Here is a 23221-nt window from a genome sequence, read left to right as displayed (position 1 = left end):
AAAAGTCCCCAAATTATGTAAGTCAGCGATCTTTTTAAATTGATAATGAAAAAAAAGAATATCCACTTTCTGTTAGCTGTGTCCACAGGCTATAATTAATTCAAACAACACTTTCACCGACACGGTCTTTGTCAGCTGTCAGTCCTTCCCCATAGACTTTTCAATGTGCCAGCCAGACATTGCAGAAATTGTTATAATTGTTTAATGAGGCTGTGATGAATTTCACTGAACATTGAAAATGGTAATGAATGGGGAAGGGGCCCTTTAAGTAGTGCACTTAAAAACAAATAGGCTGCCAATTAAAGCAAAACTGACTCAGTTGAGTATAGCTTCTGACACTGAGTATAACAATTGTATGTTAGGTAATTGTCTCTGTTTCTCAAGTGATCATTATAAAAGAACCATTTGTGTTTTAGAGATTTTTTACACTGATTCTGGATTCTCTGGTTGTAATAGTAATAATTGGAAGACTGATTGAGCTGAGGCTGTAAATATTATTTGTAATTTTGTAAAAACTTTGTAACTTCTTGTTCCCACCCACTATGTGTTACTCACTTCCTGTTTCCTCCCACTATGTGTTACTCACTTCCTGTTTCCTCCCACTATGTGTTATTTACTTCCAGTTTCCTCCCACTATGTGTTATTTACTTCCTGTTTCCTTCCACTAGGTGTTATTTACTTCCTGTTTCCTCCCACTATGTGTTATTTACTTCCTGTTTCCTCCCACTATGTGTTACTTACTTCCGGTTCCCTCCCACTTTGTATTGCAGACTTCGCCAAAGCTGTAGGAGGGAGGCAAGTGTCCTACGCAGCTGTTCTGAGAATGAAAGGGGACAGCTCATCATCACTGCTCAGTTCACGGAGCCGACATGCCTACAGCAGAGGACTGGTGACTCCTGATTGGCCGACGTCCTTTTCCAGCCAGCACCCGTCGCCTCTCAATCTGCTCAGCTATCAGGAGGAATACAGGAGTCAAGGTGAGCCAGTCAATCAGAAAATCAGTCATTCAGTCAGACCTGGCTGTTGACCTGGTGGTCAGTCATTCAGTCAGACCTGGCTGTTGACCTGGTGGTCAGTCATTCAGTCAGACATTGCCGTTGACCTGGTCTGGTCAGTCATTCAGTCAGACGTGGCTGTTGACCTGGTGGTCAGTCATTCAGTCAGACGTGGCTGTTGACCTGGTGGTCAGTCATTCAGTCAGACGTGGCTGTTGACCTGGTGGTCAGTCATTCAGTCAGACCTGGCTGTTGACCTGGTGGTCAGTCATTCAGTCAGACGTGGCTGTTGACCTGGTGGTCAGTTATTCAGTCGGACCTGGGTGTTGACCTGGTGGTCAGTCATTCAGTCAGACCTGGCTGTTGACCTGTTCAGTGTTGAAAAGTTCTAGACATTTTCTAGATCTAAATGTATCCGAGGTTATGGGTTGATTGAGATTGTTAACACACAGGTCCAGGAAATACAAGCACTTCTGTAGTAGAAATTCACTGATTAGAGCTCAGAATACTCAGTAACACTTTATTTGAAGGGGTGTGCATAAGAGTGACATGACATTGTCATGATACTATCATAGCCATGACATGACACATGTAAGAATCATTATGAACATTTATGAATGTTGTCATTAGGTGTCATTCAGTGGATTATGTCATTTTTTATGCAAGGTTGACATTGTTTGGGATGTCTTTGTTGTGACAACTTGACATTAACTGAGTCAACACAACCTGTCAATCAATCAATCAAATGTATTTATAAAGCCCTTTTACATCAGCAGTTGTCACAAAGTGCTTTTACAAAACACCCGGCCTTAAACCCCAAGGAGCAAACAACAGTAGTGTTGAATTTCAGTAGCTAGGAAAAGCTCCCTAAGAAGGCCGAAATTTAGGAAAAAACCTAGAGAGGACCCAGGCTCAGAGGGGTCACCAGTCCTCTTCTGGCTATATAGAGTCCAGAGTATATTTAAACTTAGTCCAGGTCAGAAGCATGACCAGATGGACAAGGAAAGGGACAACACGGGGGAGGGGGAGGTGTCAGCAGAGTGTCAGCTGAAATCGTCAGGTATCGTCTTGATCTGCACCACAACCAGGAGGACTTTGGACAGGGACAGCAGCGGGTCTTTCAAGCCAGGTACTGGGCCAGGACCTCATGTCCTCGTGAGTTTAAAACAGCAGGAGACAGGGAAACTTTCGAAAATGCATTTCTTAGATCTACAAGGATCCACCTACATTGCCAAGCATCAAACAAAGGGACATCCACCAACTGCAACCACCATGAATGTTGATGAGCGAGCTTGTAAGAATATCAAGAAGTATATCAATAGTTTCTTCAAGTTTGATAATTAGGCCCATGTTTATGACAGGTTAAGTTGTCTTGGTTAATGTCATGTTGTCATAAAAAAGACACTGACAGGTTATGTTGTCTCAGTTAATGTCAAGTTGTCATAGCAAAGACATTGGCAGGTTATGTTGTCTCAGTTAATGTCAAGTTGTCATAGCAAAGACATTGGCAGGTTATGTTGTCTCAATTAATGTCAAGTTGTCATTACAAAGAAATTGGCAGGATAAGTGCGCAACAGAGAGACAACAACATTATTCCACAGTAGTGGAGTTCACTGTCATCAGTAACAACCACTGTCATCAGTAACAACCACTGTCATCAGTAACAACCACTGTCATCAGTAACAACTACTGTCATCAGTAACAACCACTGTCATCAGTAACAACCACTGTCATCAGTAACAACCACTGTCATCAGTAACAACTACTGTCATCAGTAACAACCACTGTCATCAGTAACAACCACTGTCATCAGTAATGGCCAACTGAGGAATGTTCGGGATTCTATTTAAAGATTCCCAACACACATTTTTATTTTTTTTTACAATTTACAATGAATTCTGAATTCTGCAGTTTAAACAAGAACAAAGATCCAAGGAGTCAGATAAACCTATTTTAAAGTCCCCCTGTCAGCTGCCAGGTTGTTTTGTAATTGAGAATACAAGACAAGCTTCACTGACAATGTTAAACCATCACTTGACCATGTCTGACATTTCTAAGATGTGTTCTTAGTCCTTACATTCTGGAACTGACCTTTTTTTGTCCTTAATGTTAGAACCACATTGTTTGGTGAGGCCTCTTATTTAACTATGGTCAAACATAAAAGCCTAATAATGAAAATGCTTAAGACGTAGGGCCCCTATATCCCTGTGTAACAAGACAATGACCTTTAACCTACATGTTAAAATTGATTCCAGTAGTGTCAAAGGAGTCATCAAAGGAGAGGTCAGGGTCCAGGGTAACGGCGAGATTTCTCACAGTTTTTTGGGATACGACCATGCAGCCATCAAGGTTCACAGTGAGATCTGCCAACAAAGCTCTTTGTTTCTTGGGTCCTAAAACAAGCATTTCTGTTTTTCTCATTTCTGTAATTTTGGGGCTTCTCCATGCTTCATTGAAATATATAACTGTGTGTCATCAGCATAACAGTGAAAATTTACATTGTGATTCAGGATTCACCCAGAGGCAGCATAAATAGTGAGAAAAATAATGGGCCCAGAACTGAGCCTTGAGGAACACCAAAACATACCTTTGATTTGTCAGAGGATATGCCATCCACACATACTAACTGATATCTTTCAGATAAATAAGATTTAACCCAGGCTAGAACATCCACGTAGCCCAATATGGTTTTCCAGTCTCTCTAAGAGAAGGGAGTGATCAACAGTGTCAAAAGCAGCACTACGATCAAGGACAGATGCGGAATCTTTGTCTGAGGCCATTAGGAGGTCATTTGTTACCTTCACGAGTGCAGTCTCAGTACTATGATGGGATCTGAAACCGGACTGGAGTATTTCATAAATGTCATTTGTCTTTAAGAAGGCATTCAGTTGTTGGGAAACACATTTTTCTACGATTTTTGAGAGGAACGGGAGGTGGGATATTGGTCTATAAAAACATGTTTGATCCAGATGTAAAAAAAAAAAAACATATCTAAAGTATTTCGCAGTGTTGAGTATAGATCCTCGATTTGATTGTTTGCGAATGCATTTACTCTGTCGTTGATAAACAAGCTTGTAAGAATATCATTGAAGTATATCAATAGTTTCTTCAAGTTTGATAATCAGGCCCATGTTTATGACAGGTTATGTTGTCTTGGTTACTGTCATGTTGTCATAAAAAAGACACTGACAGGTTATGTTGTCTCAGTTAATGTCAAGTTGTCATAGCAAAGACATTGGCAGGTTATGTTGTCTCAATTAATGTCAAGTTGTCATAACAAAGACATTGGCAGGTTATGTTCTCTCAGTTAATTTCAAGTTGTCATAACAAAGACATCCCAAACAATGTCAACCTTGCATAAAAATAGCATAATCAACCGAATGACACCTTATGACAATATATATAAACATTCAAAATGATGTGTCATGTCATGGTTATGATAGTATCATGACAGTGTCATGTCACTCTTATGCACACCCCTTCCAATAAAGTGTTACCGAATACTCTTTAACACAATAACTGTTTATTATATTTGCAAATAGGGACAGAAAGAAACTTTCACTGATCTTGTGTAACGTACATTTCATAAAACCCTAGTTTTTGTGTAGGTAAGGTGTGACAGCATCTCACAAAATCACTGACATTTCATTAAAAAAAAAACAGTTTATTCCAGCTTATTCCTGTCATCAGTTTCACTCTCCACCCTAGATCGTACCCAAATGCAGGTTGGCCACCTACATTTTCCGAATACCTCAACTTCAAATGTCCTCCCATGTCTGGTCCCTTTCCAAATGATGACACCCATTAACATGCCTTGCATTCTCCCTACTTTAAAACAGACTCGGTACCTAAAACAGGCTTGGTACCATTCTATTCAGCCCAAAACTAAACTAGTCATTCTCTACTCCCCTAGACATTTGTATAATTCATGAATACATTAGCTCAATACATTTCTTTAACACTTCCCCTCAGTTAAAATATACTATAATACATAAAGTATTGAATGATTTACCATTGATGATGAACCCCGTCAGGAACGCTTTTATTAAGTGTTTTTATTCATGGTCCCACTAGAGGACATCGGGCCCTCATGCCACCCTCATGGAGTCTGTTTCTGACAGTTTGGTCAGAAATGTTCACACCAGCCTGCTGGAGGTCATTTTGTAGGGCTCTTGCAGTGCTCCTCCTGTTCCTTCTCGCACAAATGAGCAGATACTGGTCCTGCTGCTGGGTTGATGCCCTTCTATGGCCCTGTCAAGCTTTCCTCGTGTAACGGCCCGTCTCCTGGTATCTGGTAAAAAGGAGTGTACCAAATAATAAGTGAGTGCATCATTACAGATGGATATCTATAGAAATCCACAGAAAGCGGATACTATTTGGTGACCTGGTTTGTTCCCTAAAAATAATGTGACATCCTGACGATCTCAGCCTCACCCTGCACTCCTATCATTGTGGTAGCTAGGAAATAATGGATATATTGGTCAAAAGTGGAATCATTCATTTCTGCATTGGCCATATTCACTGGAGAAAATACATGGTCTCTGCATTGGTCAGCTTCACTGGAGAAAACAGATGGTCTCTGCATTGGCCAACTTCGCTGGAGAAAATACATGGTCTCTGCATTGGTCAGCTTCACTGGAGAAAATACATGGTCTCTGCATTGGTCAGCTTCAATGGAGCAATCACACGGTCTCTGTATGGAGAAAATATTTATATTACTTTTTGTGTTGGTAGCAATGCTCCTGGATTGTGTTTGTCTGCCAGACAGTATGAGTTGGAACAGCCCATTAATCAGGAGGTCCATGACCATCTTTTCTAGGATAGAGCAGTCCACTGTTGTTGGTGTCACACCTGTGACTTTGTTGGGACAATATGCAAATTGCGATGGCTCCAGAGAATGCGCTGTAGTCCTTGTCCAGTCTCTGGAGTGAGAGCTACCAGGGACAACCAACTGGGAATATCTCTGTAAACACTCCTGCTGGCTGTTCTGGTGCAGCTCTGAAGATATCTACATGGGTGCTGTCCAGGCAAGCAAGCTTGCAAAGGTTACAATGCTGGAAAGTGTGACTCATGTTCTCAGTTCTGGCCCTTCCGGGTACCTCAGTTATGGCTCCTTTCGTGGGCCTCAGTTATGGCTCCTTTCGTGGGCCTCAGTTATGGCTCCTTTCATGGGCCTCAGTTATGGCTCCTTTCGTGGGCCTCAGTTATGGCTCCTTTCGTGGGCCTCTGTGCTATTTTTCTCTTTGCAAATAAGGTGTGCGGCTCATCAGATGTTAGTAGCCGTGTTGTTGTCTGAAGTCTGTACGCACTCTGACATTTCTGAGCCATTTATCCTTGTTCTTGTTCTTGACTGTTTTGCAAAGGTCATAACTGGCCTATTTGTTCTCAGTGATGTCTCTTGTCACCTTGCAGATTTTGCAAGCAATGGAACGCACATTTAGTTGTGCTTAGATGCTGGCATTAATGTTTCCCTTTTTGCTATTTCTTCTTAGTGGATATCTGAGAGATAAAAGCAAACTGGAAATATGTACAAAACTACACACAAGTCTTACACACCTTAAATTCAAACTGAAGCCATGTCTGGGTACTAAGTGTGTATTAGTAAAATATATTTTTCCCCCCACAAATAAACGCTAACAACCCAGATTTCCATGTTACAATGGCAGAAAAATGCTAAATACATATAAAAAGTTATTGGAAAGAGTCATTTGAAATGGAGTACTTCACAAATAGTTGGTTATTGTTAGTGTACTTATGCTCATGCACTAGATTCTGTGCCTTTCTGCTGTTTATTTTGATCCAGTCGTTGTGTGTTGCCAGCCTCAAAGAAATTGTTATAAAGCTGTGGAGATAATTCAAGTAAATATAGGAGCAATACACAAGAATAGGCTGATATTGACCTGAAAAGTGAACTGTTTGCCATATTTCTCCTCCAGAGAAATATGTTTCTCCTTCACCAAGTAGCAAGTTAGCCTGGTAGTAGTAATATACCAATACATCTTGGTCCAGCGCTGCTAGCTACCTGGTAGTAGTAATATACCAATACATCTTTGTCCAGTGCTGCTAGCTACCTGGTAGTAGTAATATACCAATACATCTTGGTCCAGTGCTGCTAGCTAACTGGTAGTAGTAATATACCAATACATCTTGGTCCAGCGCTGCTAGCTACCTGGTAGTGGTAATATACCAATACATATTGGTCCAGCGCTGCTAGCCTGTGACAAGTATAGAAAAATAATTTGTTCAGTTTGTTATTGTTATAGATAGGTTGTACTAATGGGAATTATAGTTTGTACTAACCACACATTGTATATCATTATCTTAAATGCCAACCTAGCTAGCAGCTATCTAGTTTACAGTAGCTCCTATAAGCTAAACATAGAAAGCCATTGTCATGTTCCAATAACCTAAAAAAACACATACAAAACACATGCATTGTACGGTTATCAGTTTACCAGAAGCAGCATAGATTATAAACTAGAAAAGGAACCAGGCAAGCCTAGTTCAGCCAGCCAGCTATTAAAAGTGATTGCCCTCACGTTGGTGCCCTCACAAGTGTCTTTAACCACTATTCCACACGTTTGCTGAGTGTCGGAATTGCGTCTAGACATTAGATCATTTTGTCGCGCATTAACATCCCGCCAAGTTTGAATATTTCGCTAGACACTATTAAGCTTTGTGTTAAACCGACTAATGTTTCTTATAAAATGTATCTCCACAACAAAAAGCATATATGAACTGCATGGCTTTTACCACTAGCCATTTTAACAGCTTATTAGCCAGTAATAGCGTACTAGTATCTACTTACCTACTACTTGGAATAGTCATAAGATTTGAACAATTGCTAGCGAGACTGAAGATTAACTTTACGCTGCCAAAGCAATTCATTTCATCATGCATTAACATCATGCCAGGTTTGAATATTTCACCTTTATTTCACCTTTAATCAACCATTTTCTAAATTATGCTAATTTGAGCCACTGCTAGCTAACAATCCATGGATGTTACATTGGTATAAGCCCTGAAGTTTTTCGTATCTGTATAAAGAGAAGGTAACCACAGTAATCACAGTTATCTTGGCCCATAGATTACTTTCAGAGGGAGGACCCATCAATTCTCCTTGAAGGAGAAACTGGGGATCAGGACGAAATGGACTTCCTTTATCGATGATGTCCTCATTTGTAGACAAGAGAACACTGGATCCATCGCATGCTAATGATTTACAGGCACACCGCACACCCCAGACAGATGACAAAAGGATTTTCCTTTTCAGTCTGAGGAGTGGTGTTCCTACAGCCTTAATGTGCCAACAGAGTAATCACCAGTGTGTTCTGTCTCACCAGTGTCTCATACGACACGCACTGTCACCAACGCAATAACTCTTCTTTGCTGTCTTTAGGGAAGGAGCAGGGATGAAGAGGAGGGGAGGACTGTGGAAGAGGAGGCGTCAAGTGGGAAGTTTAAGGACAGACTGTAGGAGGAGGATAAGAGGGGAGGGTCAAGAGACGGTGGAGGAGGAGCAGAAGGATGGAGGAGGGGAGGAAGAATTAAAGAGGAGGTGGAGGAGAGGAGGAGTAGAGAAGGGAAGGTGGAAGGAGGATATGAAGAAGTGAGGAAACAGGGGCTGTGTAGCCAGAGTGCAGGAGATGCTGATGTTGTGCTCGCCGGGATTCTGACTGATGGGACCGTTGCTTTCAGATGGTCTGATTAAGGTGACACTGTCAAACTGCAAACGCACAATGTTTTAGCCAGAACCACAACCTGGTCTGACAATCTGTTGGACGCACAAACGGAGGGTGCTGGTGCTTGTCAGGCAGTAAGGTGTGGAGAACAGGTGCGATCGCAACATCTTTCATAACTCTTTTAGTTTCTCTTTGAAACATTTAATTTATTGTTCAGGCTACCAGTAACACCAGTATACAGTTTCTCACGGCCTGCTAAATTTTGTCCAATGTATTCAAAACAGTTAACACACAGGTCCATACCAAAACACCTTATGCCAAAATGACTATTTCATTTGCACTAAGACTATAAAAACATTAAATGCAAAACACCAAATCAAGTATTGGCATCAAAACATACAACTTATTTTAATCAATCATTTAATCAATCCATTTTGCTAAAGATTACCAGTACAGAATGTCCCTAAACAGCAGGGTGTTGACAGACATATTCAACCTGTACTCAGTGTAAAATTGCATTATAAATTTCCTACTGCCCAGCCTCTGTCTAGAAAGGCCAAATTTATGTCATCTAAAATGATAGTTCTTTCATTCCCCTTACTTGGTTTCTTACAAATGGTAACTCAAGTGACCTCTTTTAAGGACTGATTGCTGATTGAACAACTGTGCAAAGACGTTTTGCAGAAGAGATTTACATTCAAGGGAGTAGTTTGTATCAACTGTGACCAATTATTTTAACTTTGTTTGACATGATTTATTCAACAAAGTGTTGTCTTTTACAATTTTGCGTAAATGTGTTTAGCATTGGCATTGTTTGTGAAAAGAATGAGCAATTACTGTTTTGCAAAAATACAATACTACTGTGCTCATTACAATGGATATCATATTTATCCCAGTTTCGGTAAATGTGCCTTAGCAATAAAAAAAACAACAACAAAAGACATCCTGCATTGTGTTGTGATGTTAAATCAGCAACTAAGCTATGATTTCTATGAAGTCAAGGAAAGTATGCTTTGTCTTATCCACTCCACATATGTCCTCACTGTAATGTCCACTATGATGTTCCTCACCATATTGTGGATTCTGCATAATAATGGCGGTGTATTCTGCATAATAAAGCTGTCCAATTCAAAGGCCTCATCAGCCTTTCAGATCCTTAGTTGTCCTCTTCACGGCATGATTTTACTCTTTCAGTTATTTTTCCCTGCGTGAGTGCTTTGTGTGAGTGGGTACAGGACAATGCTACTTACGGCCTGCTAGTCTCCTATCACAAATGGCACCCTTATTGCCTACTAAGTGTATAATACTGTTGGCAGCTCACTTGATACACGGAATAGGGTGCCATTGGAGCCGTGGTCCTCCTCATCTTCATGTCCTCAAGCGGAACCTCATGCCTGGAACTCAACTCATAGCGTCGCTACAGCTGCTTTTAGTAACCCCACTTGATGCTATGAATTAATGGCCAGGAAGCTCTACTCTGCAGCCAACGCTACAGTCTGCTGTGGTGTCGTGGCTTGTCTTTGGAAAGCTCTGGAACAGCACATAACAAATGTTCTGGTCCACAGACAACTGAATTGTTAGGTTTTTTTAGGCTGCTCCATGACCATGGTGGCGTGTTGCTGAGCGATCTCCTTAATGTTCTACCTTTCTGCATCTGCTTTGCGGTTGTTAGCACAGTCAATCTTATCTGATGTATGACCAGATTTGGGGCGCAGTAGTGCATTGTTGGCTTTAATGTCATTTTTATGCACTACTCCCAGCAGACAGGTCTGTTAACCTTGGAGCTGCAACAAACGGCGAGTTTCAGATGGAGCCCCATGGACCATTAGGGCACTAAATATGGACTAGGGTACCATTTGGGATGAAACCAATTAAAGTGTTAGATTCCTTTTCTTCAGCTGCAAACTGCTTTGTTGTATTGTGAGAGATTCAGCATGCACGTTTGTGCTTTCTCTTTATTCCATTGGTACTCCTAGTTTATATAATTCCAGTGAGCCTTTTATTTCCCTGGTGGAACTGTAATCTGCTGACAGAGGCTGCTGAGATTACAAGTCTTCCCAGTGAGAAAAACCAAGGCCATTTTTGTCAGATCATCATTCTTAAACAGTGAGAGAACAGAGTAGCTAGTCCCTAATAGGTAACCATGCTCTTCCTCCTGTGTATCTCTGTGCTGTGCTGTATTAATGCTTGGATATAGCAGTTGTTTTTTTCAACAATAGCAACAACAACAAAAAGTTAACTACCACTGACAATAATGTCTACGTATGGAATCCCAGGAATGACAAAATTCAGTAAAAGGTTATTTGATGAGTTAATTATTTAAATTAACAAAATACATTTAAAAAATATTTATTTTACTCTTCCATTTATCATTTACTCTTTTCTCAGGCTCAGAACAGTTGAATAATGTATCTATTACCCCTTTTCTTCATGAGACGTCCCATGTTCCTCGTGTCATTAGAAGTGTGTGTCTAAACTACCTGGGCAGTATCTGATACACAATTGGCTAATCATTGTAGGCAACAAACACTCAACTACTAGTCTGTTGGGACTGATACTACCATAGTCAGCCACTAGCTCATCAATGAAAGTACTTTTAGATCTAGCTATAGTTTAGCTAGACAGCTAGCTATATTATCTGACTTTTAACTGTTGTCTTATTGGGATTGTTTGTTAGCCACAATGGGGTCCTACACTCAAATTGTAACAGTGTAAACCTGTGTTTTAGCAGGGGAAAAACACTGTGAGTCTAAAGCCAATATCAGAACATCCATGGAAACACTATTAGCTACATAGATATTATTATGTATAGATGGGACATATAGTTCCATCTGACATCTCTATAGCTCCACCATCTTACCTGGGACCAGTTCAGAAAAGACATGCCACTTAACAGTCATGGTGGTATTTTGTGCAGCAGTAATTTGATGAACAATACAAAGGAGGTGGGAAACATTGTTAATGCATCAGTAATAGTGTAGAAATGTATAATAACATAATTAACTTTACATACCATGTTTTTAATCAATGAACAAGACAGCTAATCCAGCCTAAAGTAGCCATTGAACTATGTAACTTTACAGTATCCAATTTTTTTTTTTAAATTGTATTCACGGTCTTAGCTACCTCGCTAATGCAAAGTATGAATTAATGTAGCACACAGTGTATGTGAAAAATAACGCATTTTGTTGAAAATTATAATTAATGTATTTAATCAGCAGCTGGCGATGTGGGGTAGCCTTTGTTCACAAAAAAGTTGCCTTGTTACTCCTACTTCTGTCCTCCAATTACTCTGCTACTGTTAGCATACCAAATTCAGTGAGCTAGCTTGCTCCATTTAGCTTAATGTTATTGAAAGTAATTCTATAATTGAATTGTATTGTAGATTATTTAGAACAAGTCCCAGGTAACATGGCTGTCAAATTGCTCCATTCTGATTTATATGGGCTCTATGACATCGGCCCATCTACTGTTCTATTATCTATGGTAGCTACCCCTTCAAGGACAGTGTTACCGTGGTAACAAAAACAGCAATACTTGAGTCAGTATGAGAATTTCTTCTGCTGCGCAGCAACTCGTTACTTAAAGCGGTTGTTGTTTAAACTCAAACTAACGTTTTATACCACCGTTTAAAACCCCTCTGCATGTGAATTTAACAATGTCAATATCGCATTAACACTCCGAGAATTTCGGGTAAAATATTTCTAGCTATGTTGCTAGCGTTGAGTACAACTGTAAAGCGAAATGTCAAATAGTTTATCAAATAAACTGGTAAGTTGTATGCTGTGTCAAAATGTGAACACACAGCTAACTTAAAAACACGTAGTTAGTAGAGCCCAGAGTCCAAACTAAACATGGAGAAGCTGCGTTTAGCACTTATGCTGTACACAACTGGAATAAACTACCAGAACATCTTAGACGTGCCCCAAACATATCCATTTTTAAATCCAGGTTTAAAACACTTCTCTTTTCACATGCCTATGACTGAGCACTTAAACTTAACCATACTGTTTAGCCTTATAGCTTCCTATGTTTTAATCCCGTTTTTATTATTTTTATATTTTCTTATTCTATTTCTTCATTATTATGTTGTTTTGATGTTTTCATTTGAGTATGTTATTGTATTTTTATATGTTTTCTTTGTAAAGCACATTGAGATGTATGAATTGTGCTATATAAATACATTTGCTTGCTTGCTTTCTAAGACACGTCTGACTAACGTACATTGTACAACAGCGGGAGACTGGAATCTGATAAGATAAAAACGACTCGTTCTTTTTGAATGTAGGACCTCAGTAAGATCGTCGAGGCTCGTTCTCCGGAAAGAAAGAGAAACGTAATTAACAATTAACCACGGATCTTTCGGCACTTTGGACCACCTGAAGAAATGGTGGAAAGCGAAATAAGGACAGAAGTATTTCAATCTTTCTGATCTCCGCGTATCTCATTATTACCCTTCATGTTCCAATGTAAGAAACGTTAGCTACAATAAATATAAGTACAGTACGATGGTATTCAGCTGTCAGGTTATGTTATTGTCACGTTCTGGCACTGCAACCAGCCGTGAATCCAACGCACATTCCCTCATTTCATCATTCACACCTGTTTTCTGTGATGATTGCCCGCACCTGTTTTCCCTGATTGCGGACCCTATTTAAGTTTCTGCTTCCCGATTGTATCCTTGCGGTCTTTTTTTTGGTTATACTCCATTAACCCCTTTACCACTGACTCACAGATAGACAACAAGCTACAGTTAGGGAAAAAGAACATCACCGTAATGACCACTCGTATGATTATCTCGATTAGAAGAAAAACTAGAGGCTCAGGATATACTACAGACAGAAAATGATACACAGTACAAAAACCATCACAGTATATAATTTTTTTTATTAAACTGCACTCTTTTAGCTAAGTTGGCGCTATTCGTTGGACTTCATACACTCCCTAGGAAAACCCAATGTTATTCATAGTACCGTTTTAAACCTTGCAAAAACCGACTGTGGTGAAGTTAGTTTTAGATTGGACTTTCGACAGACATTCGGCTCTTCAAATCTCAATAGCTCTTTAACGAAGTATTCATGTAATCCAATATTGGTCTCATTGTGAGAACAAAGGTGTATACGATGTTGCACAGCCCTTATTTACCCATATTTTAACCGAGTATAATTTAGCGAGCTACGGAGAACTAATCGATGTGTATAAGAACCAAAACCGAAAAGGAAGCGATCTCTGGCCGGTGCTGGTTGTGGGAACGTTCAAAGTGTGTACAAATGCAGCCATCTTCTTGAAACCATCCAACATCGTGACTGTTATGTGCATGTCTTTTGGTAATACTGTAACTGTTATAGGACTCGATTAAACTGATCATTTTCATTAATAAACGCTGTCTCATGGTACTTTTCATCCCGCGAACGAATCTTTTGGATCACCGGAATGAACGACAATGGCTTAAGGAGAAGATAGCATAAGTCTTTGAATCTTTTATCCCCGAGTCTCATTTTTTATCAGCCTTAAACAGAATGAATGCTAAAAATGTATTTGGTCTACTATCATGTGTCAGATAAAAATAGTAGTGTTAGTACATTTTAAAAGTTGATTTTGACTCTGGACAATGAGTTGCGCTTGTGCGTTTTTATACAATAATTAATGCCACCTGGCCTCGGGTCTGAAGTTTTTTAAATCTTCTAATAATTCACATAATGAACATGTTTTTTTGATTGCTTTAAAGCATGATATGGTGTAGCATTTACACTTTGTTAGCTTTAACGGTGGGAATAGGTGCTTTCTATTCCTATCTTGTGGAGCCCGATTTAGACGTTGATTTGAGGGTGGGTGGTGGGGGGCTGACTCAAATGAACGAAATGAGTCGAAAGAATCGTTCTTTTTACGATTCGAAAAGATCTGGATCGGTGAAGTGAGTCGAACTTCCCATCACTAGATAAAAACTTGTTTCGATTGCTCTAGTCTGTATTTAGCACTGACGATTAAAAAACCGTCCCTCATACAATCTATCCCCTACGTGGTTTTAGACACACCCTTCTAATTATATGACACGAGGAAAATGAATATCTTACATGAGGAAAATAGGAAACAGATAAATTATTCAACTGCACTAGGCCTGAGAGAATAGTAAAAGTGAGTTGTTGAAAAATAAAGGGTGAGTAAATGACTTTTTTAAAGTGTAAAATAAATTATTTATTTTGTTGCCTTATATTTTGTTGGCAAAGGAAATTATTAAACACTTAAATTATTTGCTCATCAAATAACCCTTTACTGACATTTGTCATTTCTGGGATTCCTTATCTAGGTAATAAGCTGCACATTCTCAGAGTAGTCCATAGGCTAGAGAAAAGTCCAGAGCTAACACAATATCCAGAGCTAACACAAGTACAAATTGCAAAATTACAAATACAATTAACCAGTGTTGAATGTGTATTAAAAAGCAGTGTTCAAAAGGACTCTGAGGTGCAGATCGAGATACAGGGCTGATGGGCAGTTATTTTAACTTTCTGTGACTTTTCAGTTTCTCAGTCCCAGTTGAAATGCTTCTGAACAATCTTTGCCTGCCTCTCTGATGGCAGCAGTACCACCAAGCCATGGCTCGCTTGGCAGAGGTCCATAATGGTCTTTGTGGCTTTCCTTCAGCACTGTGTGGAGTAAATTGCATACACTCACCTGGGATCAGTCTGTCAACGATCCATGTGTGCATGTGTTGGTACGGCCCGGTTTGCCCACCTTCCTGATGGGTTCTGAGATGAAGTGATGTAGACCGATGTGGGGCCCCGTGGCATTGCCGTTTTCCGTACCTCCATCAGGGCGGTTTGGAAATTGCAGTGGGTCCTTGGTGGAGGGAAAAATCAAGGCGAAGTCATTCTTGAGTAGCCTCTAAAAGCGATTTATGTGACTGAGGTGAGTTCTTCTGAGGCGGTAGTATTTTTAACTCAGCATTTTAGTCAGTACTGGAATGATGGACATCTTGAAGCAGGAGGAGAGAGGTGGGAAAGCGAATGGTTGAATGCATCAGAAAACCGTTCCAATTGTTCATCTGAGGATATGACCGGGGGGGCTGTCCAGTCCGTGAACCTTAGAAAGTCCTACCCACGGGAGTTAGAAAGTCCTACCCACAGGAGTTAGAAAGTCCTACCCACGGGAGTTAGAAAGTCCTACCCACGGGAGTTAGAAAGTCCTACCCACGGGAGTTAGAAAGTCCTACCCACGGGAGTTAGAAAGTCCTACCCACGGGAGTTAGAAAGTCCTACCCACGGGAGTTAGAAAGTCCTACCCACGGGAGTTAGAAAGTCCTACCCACGGGAGTTAGAAAGTTCTACTCACGTGTCCTCAAGTGTATGTGAGCTGATGTTAGCAGGTTGTTTTCCCCACAACGTGCCAATAAGGAGCTTAAGATGTCTAGGATAGGGGTCTGTTTTTCCCTGTTATAATCTTATTGTCAGACGTCTCTGACACATTCCGCTCAATTACTCTCCATGACCCATATAGTTGTGGCTGTAAAGGGTCCTTACTGACCTTCCTGTTTGTGCTCAGCCATGTCTTTCCTCTTTGTATTGTTGTATAAGATATATTTTATGATTATCATAATGCTCTGGTTTCTGATTTGTAGATGCATGGATTGTCCATGAATGAAATAAGAAGTGATGTTTCAGTCAACTGTGACATGAGTTCAGTGTTAATTGTATCAGACAGAGGACTTGTGCATATTCAGCCAGGTGGCCTAGTTGATGGGGTTCTGGTCCAGCAATTGAAAGGTTTCCTATTTAGAGTCACTGAGTTGGCCAGGTCATGCCACTATCTCAGGGTGTTTCAGAGGGAGTTACGCAAAAACACATTTTAAATCCCCACCAACACAGCTGTGCGTGGAACAGGGACAATGTAAGCACCATGTGTTTCACCTTTGAAAATGCACCCTATTACTGAAATAGGGCACTCATTTTGAGCAGGGCCTATGGGGAAGGTAGGGAATAGGGCACTCATTTTGAGCAGGGCCTATGGGGAAGGTAGGGAATAGGGCACTCATTTTGACCAGGGCCTATGGGGAAGGTAGGGAATAGGGCACTCATTTTGACCAGGGCCTATGGGGAAGGTCGGGAATAGGGCACTCATTTTGAGCAAAGCCAATGGGGAAGGTAGGGAATAGGGCACCAGGTGGTGTACATCCCACCTCAGCAGCGCCACGTAAGATTTGCACTTGTTCCTATTAATGTAGAGATTGAGGGAGGAGTCCCTGAATCATAAATCTGCAGTAAGTACCGACAGACCCAGAATCAGAGACTGCGTTTAGCTGTTTACAAGACAGCCAATGGATGGTGAAATTAGTATTAGACAGCTCATCTGTGCCACTGCTTTGACAACAAAGCTGATGATTGCTTAATTGGTCAGCTTCAGTTCGGCTTCAGTTCTGCAATTATCCACTGGAATTTACAGGAAGGTTTTTAGCTCTGTTCTGCCCATAATTACAATCAAGAAAGACTAAAGCTGAGCAATTTACAATTTACAGTTATTTACATGGCTAATTCATTCTGATAAACTTGGAACATCAATTGTCATGTACAGTACCAGTAAAACGTTTGCACATAATCATTCAAGGGTTTTTCTTTAGTTTTACTATTTTCCTCATTGTAGAATAATAGTGAAGGCATCAAAAGTATGAAATAACCCATTTAGGAATGAATCGAAAGCACGAATAATTCCTATAGCATATACTTAATTGAATTCTAAACAGTAGAGAGGTGTTTTGTAAATACATTTAAAAAAAGAAACATTGTGTAACACTACCTGTTGTCAGGGTTTTTTGGTTCCTGTTTGGTGTGACAAAGTGTGCTCGTTGGACATACCCATGCCCTCCTGTTCTCAGCCTGTGGTGTAGCCTGGGGCCCCCATACCCTCCTGTTCTCAGACTGTGGCCCCCAAACCTTTCTGTTCCCAGACTGTGGCCCCCAAACCCTCCTGTTCTAAGCCTGTTTATGATGGAATAACAGATCCATATAGCTGGAGTTGACAACAAACAGCTATAGTCCTGATATAGAAAGTGGGTAGTAGGATTACATTCATTCACTAATTGAACACAGGGCCCAACCAAAACCTGACTTTGAATCGGACAGTTAAATTAGAGTGTGCTGGGGGCTGACACACTGGCCACTCCAGCGTCAGTTAGAGTTAATTGTCTTGCTCAAGGCTGGGGGATTAGATCCAACAACCTTTTGATTATTGGTCAGATGCACTAATGGATACATTCCAACCTTTAAGGGTAGATGCATCTCTCACTGTCTGTCTCTTATCTCTGTAATGCTGTCTATCTCTGTTACTCAAGAAACCTCTCTGCCAATGCCTACCTAGCGGAACAAATGATTCCCAGCTAACTAAACAAAGATGTTACTTGATGTGATGTTACACAAAGCTCAGGCTCAATTACTTTAGTAGATACATTAGCAAATATCAGTATGATTCCAGCCACTGAGTGAAGTGGATCAATATAGACAGTGTGGTGCAATCATCTTTACAACTATAAGGGTTGGTAAAGACAGTTGTTCAGGAGGTTGCTAATTGCTCTGATTCACATTGAGCCGATTCATATCAGGCAGATTCATATTGAACTGATTCATATTTAGCTGGACAAAAAGACAAAGCCATCCTCTTCTGTTAGAATTGGACTGTCCACCGCTCTGTGCCTGGTTCCGCTAGATGTCTTCCTCAATGGTGAGGTCTACATTGGGAATTTTGTCGTCCCGATAAAGTTCAATGTCACCCCAGTGCCCATATACCAGACATCTGATAATGCCTGCCCTTAGTGCCAGAGAGCAACACCCATGTGGAATCTACAGTACGACTATCCTCGTTGCTACAAATCACACTCCGCACTGCCAGTTAAAGGCACTTGGAAAGGATTACAAAACTATTTTAAAGAAGACTGGGGGACAGATCACAATCTCTGGCTTTTTCCTTGTTACCCGAGTGTCTTGGATCGTTTCTGTTGGATCGATACATTCAATAACTGTCCGAAAGCCCACTGCAACATGTTTTGTTTTTGTGACAATTTAGATTGACAAACCACCTTCCTCTAAAACTAATGATTATAGAAAACCTTTGACAACTGTTAAATACAGTGTGTTAATGGTTTGGAAATTTCTCAGATTTTCCCAAATGTTTATTTAGTCCATTGAACCTGTATATGACTTCCAAGACAACAGCTCTTGTGGTGATTGTATTAACAGGTTCACGGCAGGTTCTTGGAAGAAAGCCCTGTTCAAATGCAGATGGTCCAGAAAATGTTGTGTTTTAGAAGATGGGCCATAACATGTGGAAGCTTCTCCATGGGGATATGTCCATGCTGAAATGTTTAAATGTCAGCCATCTCTGCTTGTCGTAATCCGTCATAGACCATGAAATCTATGTCCGATTATCTGAGTGGATTTCTTTCCGTCATTCATTCGTCTGACAACATTCAATCTCAGGTGAATTTAATACTGTATATATGATCAGGTAGATACTAAACACACTGAGGTTTTTATCTTTTTGGTAGTTTGCGGTAACATTGGGGCCTAACACTGATATATCTTTTGAGATCCTGTTTAAGTCTGTTGTTGAAAAAGTATAATGTTAGGACTGAAGTAGCCGTAAACTTCAGAAACACATTAATCTATATACCTCAGCATCTTCCTGTGTTTGTCTAAATAAGTTATTTTCCAAATGAAATGCAACTATAGATTTGATTGTTCCAATCAAAGTTGGAACAAAAGTATTGCTTGAAATGACAGCACCCATGAGGACGGGAAAACAAATCAACTAAAGACAAATGGCAGGAATATTGCATGGGAAATCCGACACATAGCAAGGTGGATGTACAATGAAATATACAGGGAGGCAATTAAAAATGTTTGATTAAATAATTTCTCTAAATTTATTACTGACAATCAGAATTTATATAGTGGTGTTTTTGCAACAACTATCTGAAGTTTTTAAGTGGACCATAGACACTTCATAGACACTTCATGGACACTTCATAGACACTTCAACGTTTGACCCGACTAGGGAGTTTGTCCTGGTCTTTGTGTTAACTGTTGTTGCTTCCTCTTTGGGGTTTCTCTATAAACACTTTGTGACAACTGCTGATGTAAAAATAAAAAATATGTATTGATTTGATTGATTAATCAAGCTGGTATTACATATTGTCATCTACCTATCCTCTTGAAAATATCCACACATTTTTCTTCAAAACAGTATTTAGAAAAGGATGTACTAGCTATTGTAAATAGTTAATGGGCAAATTTTCCTGAGCAATTTTAATGGCATATTTACTGGTTGTTCAGCCCCCATCATTTATAGACTTACAGTGCCTTCGAAAAGTATTGGGACCCCTTCAGTTACTCCACATATTGTTGTCTCATTTAGCTCAGTTGGTAGGGGATGGGTTTGCGGTTTGGGGTTAGGAGTTATGGGTGAGGTAGTGTGTTCCATTCCTACTAGGAACCAGGTTGAAAATGTATACCCTCACTCTGGATAATGGTGTCAGCTAAATTATTAAAATCTTGGGAAGTATTACATCAAGCTATCAAATAAATGTTTTGAGCATTTCATAAAACCTTGACGAAAATGTTTCAATTGTCTTGGTGTTTTGAAAAGCATAGTTCTGTCCATCACTACCTTAAACCACCCTAGACTATACAATAATAATCTGGGCTCATTTGGTGAGGGAAATGGAGGAGTGCTTTTTCTTTTATCCGTCTTATAAACATTTGAGCCAGGAACCTACACATTTCTATTTTAAATGTGCCACAGGTTCTAGAGACATCTCAAAGATAATCAAAGTACACAGGACGCCCATGTGCTGAAAACACCCAAATAACAACAAGTGAGGAGAAAGCGAAGGAGTCTGAATTCTTCCTTACCTCACAGCACAAAGAATGTATCAACACGTAGAACGACCAGAGCTTTAACACTAATGGCAAAAAGCCCTCTGTCCTGCTATGAGATTTAAGTGCAGCTTTTGATACTATAGATGACCAGGTTTTCCTCGGCAGACTGCATGCCTGGGTTTACCCCTGTGATTTAGTTCTTAGAAGCATGGTGTTCATTTTCACAGCTTCGCTGATGTTACTGATCTCTATATGTCTTATGTTTTGCAAACATTAAAATGGATTGCACAACACAAAATGTAAGAAAACAAAGACAGTGCCCAAAATAGAGAGGCTTGTTGCACATTGCCAACATTAGGGGCAGACTCAGTCCACTGTGTTGTTCAGTTATGCCTCTGAGATGTGGGTGTGTGCTCCTGTCATCAGAAACAATCCCTGTCATCAGTAGAAACCACTGTCATCAGTAACAACTACTGTCATCAGTAACAACCACTGTCATCAGTAACAACCACTGTCATCAGTAACAACCACTGTCATCAGTAACAACCACTGTCATCAGTAACAACCACTGTCATCAGTAACAACCACTGTCATCAGTAACAACCACTGTCATCAGTAACAACCACTGTCATCAGTAACAACCACTGTCATCAGTAACAACCACTGTCATCAGTAACAACCACTGTCATCAGTAATGGCCAACTGAGGAATGTTCGGGATTCTATTTAAAGATTCCCAACACACGTTTTTTTCTTTTTTTTTTGTACAATTTACAATGAATTCTGAATTCTGCAGTTTAAATAAGAACAAAGATCCAAGGAGTCAAATAAACCTATTTTAAAGTCCCCCTGTCAGCTGCCAGGTTGTTTTGTAATTGAGAATACAAGACAAGCTTCACTGACAATGTTAAACCATCACTTGACCATGTCTGACATTTCTAAGATGTGTTCTTAGTCCTTATCTTCTGGAACTGACCTTTTTTTGTCCTAAATGTTAGAACCACATTGTTTGGTGAGGCCTCTTATTTAACTATGGTCAAACATAAAAGCCTAATAATGAAAATGCTTAAGACGTAGGGCCCCTATATCCCTGTGTAACAAGACAATGACCTTTAACCTACATGTTAAAATCCATTCCAGTAGTGTCACCATAGGTTCCCATTGTTTTCTTGAAATACTTTAATAATTACCTATTTATTGTTAAATGCCCCCCCCCCCTATTTTCAGCATTGAATGGTGTTGGGCTTAACAGCTGTCAAGGAATAATCCAACTGTGTGCACCTCCCTCTGAACTCCTGTCTGTCTTCTCTCTCCTTCAGAGAGTGAGGAGTTCGGGCCAACATTTTCCCAGGAGCCAGATGACTCTATCTTTGCACTGGACTCTGAGGAGAAGAAAGTGATGATGAGCTGTGAAGCCAGAGGCAACCCAACACCTGCCTACAGGTACAACATCTCTCTCTTCATCTCTCTCAGTCTCAAGCTCTGTTTCTCTTTTTCTTTCAGTCCAGCAGCATCTGTGTAGTTTTGGCCTGGTAATCTTAGAACTGGTTCTACATATTGCTTAGATTATCCTCTTTCAGGTGCTGTTTTCACTGGACTGATGATATCAACCGGTCAAGGTTTTGGGCATCTAAATAGTCATATATCCACTTGATTGTCTGCGATCAGACATTGTAAATCAGAATTTTACAAACCTCAAATTCACATCAGTGTTATTCAGCTTCTGAGTGTCAAAGGACAATGACACATTTTCTGCAGTAACATCTTGTTTCTAGGATTATGCTCTGTACAAAGAAAAATATACCTACATGTTAGTGTCAAATTGCATTTGTTTGGGCGGGGGGGGGGGGGTGGGGGGGGGCTTCAGATCCGCTTAGTGTTATGTTGAGGGTAATTAGGAAGTAGGCCCAGGCAACATGGAGATTCTCAAACAGGTCTTAATCCAAATTAACTGGAATAATTTAACACAGTGTCCAACAACTAACTATAACCAAGACTGAACTAAATACACCTACTGATGGGCTAAAACAAAACAGGTGAGTGGAACCACAGCTGAATGGAATGAATCTAATCAACTAAACAAAACGGGAAGCTCCAAACTAGGGCATGATACTAACAAGCAAGGAAACTAAAACTAAAAGGCGGACCGGAACGATCCCATTAGGTTCGAATCGTTACACTCAGTCTCATTGCAGGGAAAGGCTCATTAAATCAACTGTATGTGATCAGCATGGTGGCACATACATCTTTTCTGGAAGCCCAGTGGAAACCTCATTCAGACCAGTGTCAAGGTCAAAATGATTACAGACCCATGTTGTTCAGCCTCGCAGCATCACTTACTGTGTTCAGCGTCTTTGTGCTCCTAGAATCAGCCATGACATGAACATGGGCAAGGTGGAGGTCAGGGCATCAAAAAGATGGTGAATTCAGGTCCAAGTCAGATTAAATGTGATCTTTGCTTTGTCTCTCTGTTCTGCAGTTGGTTCATTAATGGGACTAAGCTGGATGTAGAGGCAGATTACCGATACAGCTTGATGGACGGCAACTTGATAATAACCAACGCCAGCGAGACGGCAGATTACGGCAGATACCAGTGCATGGCGGAGAACAGCTACGGGATGATTCTGAGCAGGGATGCGCTCCTACAATTCGCCTGTGAGTACTCATCTCAACTCATA

General features: G+C 40.3%; 1 protein-coding gene across 1 annotated transcript in view; it reads left to right on the top strand.

Moving 5' to 3' along the window:
- Positions 1-23221, top strand: part of cntn5 (contactin 5) — a 344921-nt gene that overhangs the window by 143300 nt on the left and 178400 nt on the right. The window contains exons 3-5 of the mRNA XM_029121761.2: positions 771-977; positions 21863-21986; positions 23023-23198. Of these exons, the coding sequence (XP_028977594.2) occupies positions 771-977; positions 21863-21986; positions 23023-23198 (507 nt within the window). The remainder of the gene's footprint in view (positions 1-770; positions 978-21862; positions 21987-23022; positions 23199-23221) is intronic.

This window comes from Esox lucius, chromosome 1 (assembly GCF_011004845.1).
Source record: "Esox lucius isolate fEsoLuc1 chromosome 1, fEsoLuc1.pri, whole genome shotgun sequence".
Taxonomy (NCBI): domain Eukaryota; kingdom Metazoa; phylum Chordata; class Actinopteri; order Esociformes; family Esocidae; genus Esox; species Esox lucius.
Note: the sequence above shows the minus strand (reverse complement) of the source record. Positions and strands in the feature narration are given on the sequence as shown.